A 13,753-nucleotide genomic window follows, 5' to 3' on the forward strand; every position below is an offset into this window, starting at 1 on the left:
CCCTGGATCAACAGTGTTGGCCTTGGTATGCCTCATGCAGGTGATTTCTGTGACATCTGCTGAACCAGAACGTGGATTTTTCCAGATGGCAGTTATTAAGGATGACTGGCAGTCCAAGCTGATAAATAATTCTCATAATGACTTGATGACAATAAAATTAACTAAGAATAAGACCTGTGATCTTGCAAGAAGAGAATTACTGTGCAAGTCAGTAGAATCCTGGTGGAAGGACAGTAAAAAAAACCAGAAGATTTGTGAGTCCATGTGGAACTCGCACACATAGAGACAATAGAGATACTGAGTCTACATCAATTGATGTCTTAGTGCTGGATGACTAAATCTACCAGTTTGATTGATGTGTAATTTTTACTGAATACAAGGCTTGTTGCCACTTGCTTTGAAATAATGTTTCAGTGCCATAAATAAAATGATTCTGTTTTATATAATAATTGTCTCTACTTTATTTCTTGTGTTTGGTAATGTTTGGTGACAATTTTGAGGTGTCCTGCTAAAATTTCAAATGTCCGGCAAGTTTCACTGTTCAGCAGGACACATGTCCTGCTGAAAATTTAGAATATTTCTACCCCTGGACTGTATTTGGGGGCTGATATGTGAAAGTGATTTACATTACAGTTGCAAATCTCTAAAAAACTACTCACTTCTAAACATTTTTGTATAACTTTAGCATAAATACATGTAAATCTTGATTCATGTGTTGTTTTATTCAGACCTTAGGTACATGAAAATGTGCAAATTTGCCTGTTTTTACATAGAAAATAGGTTAATTTCTAAATTTTATTATCCAGATCACAAAAGCAAAGTTTGAAGGAAATAATGGCCATTTTCTGTACCTTTACAACATGAGCAATTAAGAAATAACACATACTATCCAGGAACAAAATAATGTAATTAACCCTTAAATGAACATTTCCTTAATTAAATAGTGTTTTCAAATTATGAATACATTTGATTCAGAAATATGAAGTTTCCCTATTTTCAAAAACTTTTCCTGTTGGCTTCTAGAGGGAGAAGTGTCTCTTTTCTGTTTTAGAAATCTGGTTTAACCCCTGATATCCAATCTAGTTTCAGACAGCTACTTGAGTAGACATCAACATTACCATGGCTAACTTACATTTAACTTAGTAAATGATATATATCACAAAAGATGACAGTGGAACAAAATTAAGTTGAAGAGGTCACATTCAGAGTCAACATTTACAGAGTTATAAAGTGATAAATAGCATCAAAAACAGTTTTGTATTATCAGTTCTTTACACATCTACTGAGTATTTTGGTGTAAAACTGTCATTTGGGGCCATAAATTGAGAAAAACTAAGAAAAATGTTGTGGAAGTGGTGCTATTTGTTTACAAACATGCAGTTTGCAGATATGTCATGAATATGTCACACATAAATCTAATTGTTTTTCACCAATTACAGAGTTATGGAGCAATGAATTAGTATCATTACCATTAATTAGCACACTGCTCACCAGTAGCTAAGTAAATGTCTTGTTCTTGGACAAGAAAAAACAAAAAAAGAATTCAACAGAGATTTTGATACAAGGCTGCAAATCGCTCATAGCTACCATGCACTGTCATCCCTACTAGTTGATAGTGCCTCAAATGAGCACTGGCACTGCAGGTAATCAGCTAGTGATAGTAATTAGATTTAAACAACAAAGAAATTACGATATGTAATTATTATTAAATATTCTGACAATGATTGAATAAAAGTTTGATAGAAGTTTAATTCATTACAATAACAAAACTTATTAAACAAGTAGGTAATGCAGGAAGTGATGTTTTTAATTTTTGGACTAAAATAAATTATTGTAATTGCACAAAACTGGAGTAGTGTTAACTGGAAAGTTTGACTAATAAGTGTAATAAAAGGCAATTTAACTGGAATTAGCCTGACTAAAAAATGTTCTCATGAAATTGATGCATATTTTGTAAAGTGAGCACTCAATGTACTTAAAGAACAAACTTATGATCAGGGTATAAATTAATTTAACTTAAAAAATATTAAGGTTTGCAGTTAAGATTTGGAGAAAGAATTTAAGAACTGTTAAGTACAATTATAGTTCTATGTGCTGAATGTGTAAGTAGCATATTACAAGAAAGTACAACATGATTCATCAGTATAAATAGAGAAAATAATACTATGTAACAGTGATAATTGAAATATTAGATTCCAAAATCAATAGAGAAAAAGGGAATAAAAATGTGCAGTTGCTACATACAATTAAGTGGATCCCATGTATAAACTGAAGAATAATTATTTTGTTGTTTTCCAACATAGAAATATTTTTTTTCTTTTTGAGTGTTTACCTTATAGTAAATCAAAAATTTCTTAATGATATATTGTTTTGTGAAACTAGGTTTTGTTAGACATCCAGGCAGTCTATGTATGATAAGGTATATTTGTTTTTCTTATCAGTTTTTAAATATTGATTAAATGAAGGTCAAGTAAAAGATTCAATGTTAGTAATAAATGTCATGAGTTATCCTCAACTACTGTTATATCTTCACAGTATTTCAAGATTTGATAACTTTTTAACATTAATATTGCAAAATGCAAAACCTTTGAATTGTAGTCAGTTTCATTATTTTTTTGTGTTACATGTACATTTTCCAGTGTTTTCATCAAAATATTTTTGTGTGTGGTTGCAAGTCATTGAATGGTCAATCGATATTTTTGAGTATTCATAATTTAACAAATGTCTCCTGCTGTTGGAATTTTTATCTTAGGTGTAGTAACAAAATGTTGGCCAGTTTGCAAGAATGACTACATTTGAATATATGTTCATAAAGCTATAATTTTATAAAACTCTTGTAATTTTAGTTTGTTTTTTTTTATGAATAATGTATTTCATCGATGTTTTAAACCAAACTATTTTCCTTTTTAAATTATATTATTACCAGAAAAGAACTATTCTTTGTCTCATTTTTTTTCAATATATCCATGCTTGAAATGTGAATTTTGATGTTCTTTAGGCATGTAACTCTTAAAAACTTTCAAGTCAGAGTATTGAATTCCATTGATAATGAAATAATTATGATGAAAGTACTTAATATTTTCAGAGTACAGGTGGAAGTACAGGAGAGGATGAAGATGAACTTCTATCCATGTCAGCAGAGACTAAACGAAATACAAGTCTTAATGAATCATCTTCTAAATACCGAGCAGAAGTAGCTATGGTAAAAGAGTAATTTATCAATAAACATTTTCTTTCCTGCTACTTTTCAGTTGTATCGGGTACACTACTCTTTTTTTCTGTCTTTTCCTATTTGTCTTGTATATGTTTCTAATTGACATTCCATAATATCAATAGTATCTTACCACATGAAAGAAAATTAATCTTTGCTCATTTTTATAATGTGCTATTAGATAAGCATTCTTTAACTTGTAATATTATATATTATGTACTTATGATTACAAATAGTGCCTTTAGTTAAATTGTGAAATGTAAGTTGATTTAAGTAGTTTATGCTCAGTTGACTGCTGCAGTCTGGAGAATTTACCACTTATTTATCTGCTTATTTGTTTAGCTCTTTTTACCCAGTACACATGTACACATCTTATCAAAAGTATTGGGAAGGTGTCTTTTCACATGCAGCTGGTAATGGACCTTTCTCTACTGAGTTTGCATGTAAATACCATAATACACTGTTGGCTCTAATATACAGTGTGTAGCAAAAGGATTATAGATCACCAAAGTCATATGGTTATTTGATGCAACATTTTTGGTACGTGTGTGTCTGACACTTCATCCTGTCAAATCATACCTAAATCTACTTGAAGTAATATACTGAAGAAATGTAAAATATAAATAACTAATAAGGAATATTAGTCAAGCCACTCAAGTCCATGCAAACTTTTGGATGTGTTAAAAAACAAAACCACAAGTTCACATAAGGTATTAGTTCTAATATGACTTTAGAATTAAAGTTGAAGCAAAGAAAAAAACAAACTTGAACCTCGTTGTGGATTGTTTTTTTTAATGCATAGATCTTTGTTTGATGTCATTGTATTGAGTACTTTGTAGATGATTTTTGCTTCAAGACCCTTTGAGGACTAGTGATGCCAATCTTCATCAATTTATGCTTTAACAATTCTGAAAGTTGGATACCCTGGTTCACAGTGACTTCCCCTTGGCTCCCTTTTATTTGTATTTTTTAAAGTTGCTTCCATGATTAAAATTGATATATATGCCTCATGTTCTAAAAATGCTAGTTATAGGATTGTAACCTTGATAAATTTTGGCATAAGAGAAATGTTTTTTCTTTAGGTATTTCAGTATAAAATAATTTTAGATTTCACCTTTAATGTGGATCACTTGGGTTCAGTTATGTATGTCTGTTCTTTTTGGAAGACTTGTAAACTGTTCTGTTCATTCAAGAAAATATTTTAGAAATGTTTTCTCCATTTCTGTTTGCAAAAGGCATGTTCCTAAATCACTGAGTGTTTTTGTTTTTTACTTGTTTTTTTTTTACTTTGGTATTGCTTTTTGTATATTCTTATCACAAAATCCTTTTCAATCCACCTGACTTAAAAGGTTTTAGGAATTATAGGGATGATGATGTCTGCATGTAGATGTCTACTTGCCATGTGATAATTAAATTCTAATAAAACTTCCCAAGTCTCTTCTTTTGGGTATGGGGAAAATTCCTGTTGATTTTTGGGTTAAAAGTCAATGCCACAACTTAAATCTTTCCATTCTGATACCGTATTCTTCAGTAAGATGCCGTACAGACACACCATGATCAAGCTTTTGCAATAACTCCACTTTCTGCATTATTGATAACATCAGATACTTCCTTTTCTTTTTCTGTTACCCATAGGGGTATCTGCAGCTCTTTTTGACATTTTTACAGTGAAATTAAACACAAAGTCATAAAATAAACAAGAAAAAAAATCACCAAAGAGCAGACACATGTGTGACCAGTAGGAGTGCTGAGACACAACTGACATGCCTGTCAGACTGCTGAGTGGCTGGGCCATGCCACCACATCACACCTGAGTGATGTGGGTCAAGTGGGTGTGGAATTTTATGTCAGCTGTTATACTGATACTCTACACTCAATGAAAAAAACATTGGTTTTTGGAGGTTTTTAAATTTTGGAACTTTGGATATAGGATTGTGGACCTGTATTTTATAAGTTTTAAGTACTTAATTTTGGGAGGCAATATTTAAGAAAAACATTGCAATTCCCATAGTATGAGAACTGTAACATTTGCTTTTTTAGGTATCCTCTCTAATGTATTTACCAATCCTTCAAGAAATGCAAGTTTTAACATAAATAACTCAGTATAATGTTGCCATTGCTCAGCCAAAGCATAATTTTTATAGCTTTCAATCATATTTGGTTACAAAGTCATGAGATAGAAAATCAGACCCCTCTTCTCATGACAACCTCTCATGTCACCTCCTCACAAATTGCTAATAATTCTCTCTGACTGTTAATACTGTATTTACCATATACTTATTGTTCTTGTATCTCAAACTGAAACATGTTGGTGATTGTATACTATTGTATAAAAACCAAAGTCAACTTAAAATGTATAGGGCATAGATGTACATTACTCCTGATTAACTTAACTTTGGCCCTTCAGTGGCACAGTGGACTGTCTGTGGACCCCTATTGCTAGAAACTGGGTTTTGTTACTTGTGGTAGGCAGAGCACAAGATTATAGCCTGTCCTATATCTTTGTTCTTAATTCCAAAACAAACAAATTTTGAAAAGAAAGTTTTGATAGAGTTCTTACCCAGGCATTATTTGTATGAAGTATTAAAAAAAAAATTACTTCAAAGACCAGTGAAAGTTGAGTTATAACATATTTTTATTATATAAATTTGTCTATGATGAATGTATAGTAAGTACATAAGATACATTGTGAAATTTGGTTTATTTTAACTTTTTGTATTTGTACTGGTAGAAGTAAGTGTATTTGACCAGGACTGTCAAGAGCTTACAGTGTTATATATTGGTTAATTCTCAAGCTGATCAGTGCTTTATTTTTAAATACTTATTTGTTGGGCAGTTTAAATAATCACAAAGTTATTTTGTTGAAGTCTAGGTAATAGAACTGAACACCTTATATTTTGTGTAAAACAATATTTATTCAGTAATTATTACACTCTAAATAACTTAGCTAAAATAAAAAAAAGATATGTTCTATTTTATCTCAGTAAGAGAAATTTGTTAAAGTAACATATGTAAGTTTTGAAAACAATATCTACAGTGTAATTTGACACTGACTTTAAATAGTAAACTTTGCTTGAAGTGGGTCCAAGACCAAAATGTTGCAAAATAAATCCATTTTGTATGAGTGTATAAAGCATTTCTTATCTACTTGTAACTTAATTTTGTTAACAAAATAGTTATCTATTTTAAACTTCATCTGCCTTGATCTGTGTTTAAACAACAAAACATGATAAGAAAAAGTAAATTACTTTTGTTCATTTGTCTGAAAAGTTTAGGAGGTACATTCTTAAATGTATATTGATCTACATGATATTGCATTTGTTTGGAGAGTAGGGTTGATTTGAGAGTAAAGCTAGGTGTTAAATTCTTCCTATTCATTTTCCCTTATTCTTCTTCATAACTTGTAAATTGAATGTATTTATATATTTTTCTAATTCAGAAGGAGAGTCTCCATGAACCATACAGGTCTCGAAATAATAAAAGGTATGATATCATCATGTTTTCGTACAGGGGTGGCCAACCTGTGGCGCATGCGCCAACTGTGGTACATTGCACGATTACAAGTGGCACACTATACCCCAGAGATAAGAATGTACGTTTGCGGGTATATAAGTGTGAGTCCATTTATTAGGAGTTTGAAGTTGATGTGTGTGTGTTTGTCATTTGTGTTTGTGTATGAAGATGTTTGGTGCAGTGATTTATTATGTAATTCAGTATATATCTTTATATCAAGACATAATAGAAAGAAGAGAAAGAGAAACTTAGATACAGAAACAGCAACCTAAAACGCATACGTGAATACACAAGAAGATATAGATACATTGAAACAAACATAAATTTAAGGGTCAGATTGACTGTACGTTACAAACCGGATGTTAAATATTGTAACAAAAAGTGCAGCTCAGTAGAAGTATTTCATTTTTCGCATTGACGTGAGTAAAAGTTTTCCTCCTTACACATACGCACGCATACATAAATGAAAACATATTCATAATAAGCAAGTATTTATTCTTTTTTTAAATTGATTTGAGTTAATTCTTTTAAAATTAAATAGTAATTTTTGTATTAATATTGAAATTTTTATAAAATATTTTGTAAAAGTTCAAATATCTGAAAATCTCAATGTTTTATACATCATTTGATGCAGTTTTTTTGCAGAATTTTACTCTGATTACGAATATATAAATTAAATCAAAAATTTTTTTTCAGTTTTTTAATTTTTAATTTTTTTTAGTTATTATGACTTGGTGTAATAGAAGGCTGAAAGGACATGAATGATTTCCTATAATCATTGTTAGAGAATAGTATCACAAAAAAGACTGCTTATAATCATTTTTATAAAATTTTCTAGATAAAAAGTAATAAATAATGTTTTTTTAATTTAATATGTTTAGTTTTTTCAAACATTTTGTATAAGTTCAAATGTTTGAAAACGATAAAGTTTTATACATCATCTGTTGCAGTTTTTCAAGCTGATTACGAATATATAAATGAAATCTAAAAAAATTTCAATACTCTCATGGATTAAACAGGATCAATGATCCTGTGGGATGTACTAGTAATAATAACAATAATTTTTTTTCGATTTTTTGTAGTCCCATTACAGTGAAAAAGAACATGAGCAAAAGAAAAGCAGAAAGCGATAGCAAATGTCAGTTTAATGAACTGTGGGAAAATGAGTTCTTATTTATTGTGAGTCCTTCAGGAAAATCAATGTGTATTGTTTGTGAAAGCACCCTCTCAGATAACAGAAGACATGATCTTAGCAGACACTATAAGAAACACCAAGTTGAAGTAGAAGAAAAACAAAAGTTAATGCCTGGTTCTGAGTTACGGAAAGAATATGTGGTCAAGAAAAAAGAGGATATGAAAAAGAGGCGAAATCTCTTTGTAAAGAGAAGTTGTGAAAGTTTGGCAATGCTCGAAGCATCCTACGAAATTGCCTTTGTGTTGGCTAAAAAGCATAAGCCTTTCTCTGACGGTGAATATATTGTTAAACCCTGCCTCTAAAAATTTGCAAAATGTCTTGGTGATAAAAGTATTGAAAGAAAGGTAAACGAAATCGCTCTTTCAAAGCAGACAACTACTAGACGCATTGAGGAACTTTCTCATGATGTATTTGAGCAACTGAAGGAACGTGTCCATGCGTGCTTTTTCTTTTCATTAGCTTTGGACGAATCTGCTGACATATGTGATGTAGCCCAGTTAAGTATTTTTATAAGAGGAATTGATGATAATTTTAACATATTTGAAGAACTTATTGGCCTTGAATCGCTCCATGGAAAAACTAGAGGGTCAGACATATTTGAGAAAGTAAAGTCATGTTTAGAAAATCAGCATTTAACTTTAGTAAACTCTTAAGTGTCTGTACTGATGGAGCACCGTCAATGATTGGTAGAGTTGCTGGAACTGTAGCCTTGCTCGAAAAGTTTTTAGGTCGTCCTCTTCTAAAATATCATTGCATAATACATCAAGAGTCTCTGTGTGTAAAAATTTTGAATTTGCAGCATGTTATGATACCAGTTGTAAAATGTGTGAATAAAATTAGAGCTAAAGGATTAAATAGGAGAGAATTCAGAGAATATTGTGAAGTGTTAGATATGGAATATGGTGATCTCATCCTTCATTGCAAAGTGCGTTGGCTTTCTAGAGGACAAATTCTCAAAAGATTTTGGAAACTGAAAAATATTGTACATGATTTTCTGGAAGAAAAAGAAGAGTTGCCCAAGGAAAGGACCCTTTTGTGTAATGAAAAGTGGATGTTTGATTCAACTTTTTTAGTTGATATTACCAGCCATCTCAATGACCTAAATTCAAAACTGCAGGGCAAGGACAAATTGTTTCCTAGTTTAGTAAATGATATCAGTGCATTCAAAATGAAGTTAAAACTGTTCATCTCTCAGCTAGTAAACAAGGATTTGAGCCAATTTCCACATTTACAGGAACAAAGTGAATGTGTTCAAGATAATACCAAATTTACAGAAGACATTGAAAAAATCATATTACTACAAGAGGTCTTTGATAGTCGTTTTAGTGATTTTGCTAAAGAAGAAGATTGCATGCTTGCATTTATAAATCCATTTTCACTTACTGAACAAAACATTCTGAAGATGCTTAGTAATATACAGATGGAACTTATGGATCTAAAAGCAAATTCAGTACTGAAGAGTAAATTTAATGAACTTCCCTCACTCCCAAGTGAATCTGGAATGCTTAATTTTTGGCAATCATTACCATGTGAACATTTTCCAGAACTGAGAAAATTTGCCCAAAGTTATGCCTGTTGCTTCGGAACAACATACAGATGCGAGCAAGCATTTTCATCCATGAAAATGATCAAGAACAAACTGAGGTTGCGACTATCCAATTCAAGTCTGAAAAACTGTCTGTTGCTGTCAGTTACTAATTTAACTCCTAATATTACAGATTTGGTGAAAGCAAAGCAAAGTCAAAAGTCTCATTAGACCTAGTTATGTTTATTTTTCCTCCATGTAAAATTATTTTTCATTAAAACTGCTAATTGTGTTGATAAATTTTATTAGATATTCTTTCATAAATAACTAATGAAATATATCAATGCAAATGCAAAGTGTCAGTAAAGTAAATAAAGTTTACCTTGTATTCATGTTGAATTCTTTTTACAGTGTGTCCACACTCCACATTACCATATATATATAACAAATGATTATATGTATAACTGCCAAATATCTCCAAATTACCATACTTAAAGGATTGAAAGGCTGTTAAAGTTTGTGTGGCGCATCTGAATTAGAAGTGAAAAAAATTGGTGCATAGGAAACAAAAGGTTGGTCACCCCTGTTTTCGTAGTTATTTTGGAACAACTGCTTGGAGTGATTGTAGTTCACATTGTTTCAAGTAAGAATGTATTGTGTGAAATATAATGTAAAATATCAACAAAAGTTTTGTTTTCATGAACAAAATCTCATTGTCATTGGAAAAAAATAACTCAGATATTTAAGATATTTAAAATTTTAAGAACTATGAAATTCACATAATTCATTATTTGTATCTATCTCTTCTTTGAAAGTGGTTTTTCTGCTCTTTTTCTTTCTATTCAGATATCTTCCTCAAATTCTAAGAATATTTTAACTTTAGAAATGAGTAGTTTGAACTCATTTAAATTTTTATCTCTGATTGTTTGTACTTTAGTCCATCAGATCTTGATGCTGATGATGAAGATAACCAGGACTATGATAGCACTGTTAATCAGTCTGACTCTACTGTTAGTTTGGTTCAGGATGATGCCAACCGAAGTGTTCAGAAAATATCTACTAGCGTCAATGGGCGACCAGAGACACCCTGTAGTGAGAGTTCAGAAGAGGTATAGTTCAATACATATGAATTTTTTGTACACAATAATTAGATAATTTTTCAGTCTTAAGTATGCATATGATTTTCATATATAGATGCAGACTTTTAAATTGACATTTCCATTGGAGAGTCATGTTTAACCCTGATAAAACTTTTTTTTTTTCAGTTTAAATGTATTTATTGTTGTTTATATTGTTGAATATTGCTTATCTGTGATGTTATAACACATGATTTATTCACATTTTGCAGTTTTTATCACTTACATTCAAATCATACAGACATTACCTAGTGCTCAAATTGTATAATTTTAAATCAGAAGCTACACATATACAGTGAAAGTAATTTATATGTAATGATACCCTCATACTGTAAACTTGGGTGAATTCATTGATCAGTCATTTTTATGTCAAAGTTAATTTAACAGTAACTTTGCATGAAACAAACATCAATAAAAAATTTGATGAAAGACAGAATCATTTTTAATTTTTCACAAATAATCCAAACCTTGTAAGCTCTATTTAAGCATACCATTATCATTTCGGTGTGGTCTTTGATTTGAAATTATCAGGATTTTAGGAAAAGTTTTTAAATAACTTGTCTAGTTGAGCAGCTAAAGCTCAACTTGTCCAATGGCTACTTGATTTAACCATTAAAAAAATTACTGTACAATTTGGTAATTTGATCAGGGTGCTTTGGCATGGCAAGTAGGAGCACAAAATTCACTTGTCAACATCAATTCCTAAAACACATTCAGTTGGAGGAAGAAATCCCTAATAAACTATTTTTCATCCTAATGCACTGCTGAATACTTACTACACATTAAAGAATGACCATGCTGCATTGTTTTAGTACACAGAATGTATTTCTAACATTTCACTTTGAACTTTATTTCAAAGCCTATATTTAAAACCTGTTTCTTTATTGAGGCATCATATAGATATTATTTCATTCACCTTTGCTATTAAACTTAACCTTCACTATTTGCTGGCATGAGACAGAATAAGGATGAGTGATAATCCATTGTTGCCCTTTTCATTCAAGACTAATGGTAGTGGTTTATGCCTATGCAATACAAATATTATACTGCGTGATATAAATAATTGTTTCAATCATTGGGCTGTATAGTTTGAATAAACCTGATTTTTCATTTAAAACCTTTACAAATATTTGATTTTGTCTAGATAGTCTTGTAAAATACGTGAACTTATTATTAAGATTTTGATCATTTGATAACATACAATGGAAATGTTTAATTATGGAAAATATACAATTGGTTAATTTCTATCAAACTGTTATTTATCCTTAAAGACTGCATGGGCATATTGTGATGTTGATTCTTGATAATAGATGCTAACTAAGTCAGATTCACCATTTAAATGTTGAGGAAGATATCTGATGTGGGGGATAATGAACACAATTAATGGTGCACAAGTGTCTCTATCAGTTAATGAAGTCTTACTCTTGAGATATTTCCTCTTGTGTGACATAATGTTAATAAGATAGACATTACTATTGTAGACCTTAACCAGAATAACAGTATTTTTGCCCATTTGTCCTCAGTTTGAGCTCTGTAAATAACAGTAATCATAATTTATAGATCTCATGAAGAAACCATGCATAGATATAACACATCTGATTTTGTTCTAGCAATTTTAGGCTTAACAACAATTGCCAAACTGTGTGTGTGTGAGATTGCTTTTCTGGTTAACTTATATAACAATCTCAAAAGTGTACAGATTTTTAAAGTATTATTATGTGTTGTATATTCTGGTAATAAATGTGTATCTAATATTGTGATTATTTGTGCATATTCTGTATTTTCTTTATCAACATTTTCATTTGACTAAGACTAAAGTTGCATGTTTGATTTGACCATTGAACCTACTGCATGTAGTAAATGATGCTTAAACACTGAGTTAATTATAACAGTCACACATAAGACTAAACTTAGTGGACAACCTTTATTACTGTTAATACAGAAGCAGTGAAATATGCTAATATAGCATAATTATTAAAGTTTAAATTGATAACATTCATACATGTATAGTATTAAGTGATCTGTTAGAGTTATTATTTACAACTCTGTTAATGTAAACAATAACTAACTCAAAGATTAGTTTTAAAAAACTTGAAATTAAAAACATGAGCAATTCATGCAGAGCATTTTGTGAATACTGATTTTGTAACTGATTTGGGAAATGATATAAATCCTTAAAAATATTTTCAAAATGGTTCTTATAGCAAGTTAGGATGTTTCTAAAGTTACATCTGAGATTACCTCTAACTGTTGTTTCAGGTGTGTTTTTCCAGTTAAATTATATAACAATCTTCAAAGTGTAGATCCTTTTAAAGCATTATTATGTATTGTATCTTCCTGTGTATATTTTAATTTGTTCTTGTAGCAGCTAGTCTCATACCTAACCCTACTGACTCAAGTATAGACATTTTGATTGTTTGTAGCAAAATTAAACCATTCCACTTAACAAGTAGGCTAAGAATTTTACAGATTTAATACTTTTCTTTTTGGTTTTATAAACCTAAAAAATTTAATGTTTTTAACTGAGTTTTGTTATTAATTATTCAATCAGTTGAAGTTCAAATTTCCACATAACCTGTTACCTTTTTTTGTGTCTCAAAACATTACCTGCCATTTATTTTAGTTACTGGAACGAGCAAGGAAAGAAAATCACAGACTTTTAGAGGTGGTCAAGGAAAAGGATGCTCTGATTCTTTTTCTGGAACAAAAAGTCGATTCCTTGAGTTGTGTAAGTGCTGCGTGCCATTAAAAAAATAAGAATACATAGTTCTCAGGTTGTGTTTAACTGATATGGATATTAACTGTAATACTAATTGTAATACGTACTTGCCTGTAATGAGATTGACTAAAAATATAAGTAGAATAATATTTTTTTTGAAGACAGCATCAATTGACTATAAGGAAAGTAAAACATTATATCTAACTAAACCTGTGTCTTATGGATTTATATCACGTGGGCTTGTATGATGCTAAGAAACCTCAGAATAAACAAAAGCACAGATTTATTGTGAAGGTTAAATTGATTACTTTCAGTGTACCTACAGATAAGTTATGCGGTAACTTTTAATATATCATGTATGAATGCAGTATGTGTTCAAAATATTTTCTTTCAAATTTCAATAAAACCTTTTTAAAGCAGGTCATTATTTAACTACTAACAACTTTACAAAAAT

The 13,753-nt window shown here is 30.5% G+C and overlaps 1 protein-coding gene across 8 annotated transcripts in view; it reads left to right on the forward strand.

The window, feature by feature from the left end:
• LOC143256703 (PRKC apoptosis WT1 regulator protein-like) overlaps positions 1-13,753 on the forward strand; it is a 29,516-nt gene that overhangs the window by 9,528 nt on the left and 6,235 nt on the right. For 5 of the 8 annotated variants that reach the window (XM_076514269.1, XM_076514266.1, XM_076514268.1 and 2 more), the window contains exons 3-6: positions 3,086-3,202; positions 6,651-6,694; positions 10,382-10,553; positions 13,204-13,308. In XM_076514269.1, the coding sequence (XP_076370384.1) occupies positions 3,086-3,202; positions 6,651-6,694; positions 10,382-10,553; positions 13,204-13,308 (438 nt within the window). Of the gene's footprint in view, positions 1-3,085; positions 3,203-6,650; positions 6,695-8,373; positions 10,088-10,381; positions 10,554-13,203; positions 13,309-13,753 lie in introns of those variants that run through there. The other 3 variants (XM_076514267.1, XR_013031442.1, XR_013031443.1) reach the window with 3 other exon arrangements.

Source organism: Tachypleus tridentatus, chromosome 7 (assembly GCF_004210375.1).
Source record: "Tachypleus tridentatus isolate NWPU-2018 chromosome 7, ASM421037v1, whole genome shotgun sequence".
NCBI lineage: Eukaryota > Metazoa > Arthropoda > Merostomata > Xiphosura > Limulidae > Tachypleus > Tachypleus tridentatus.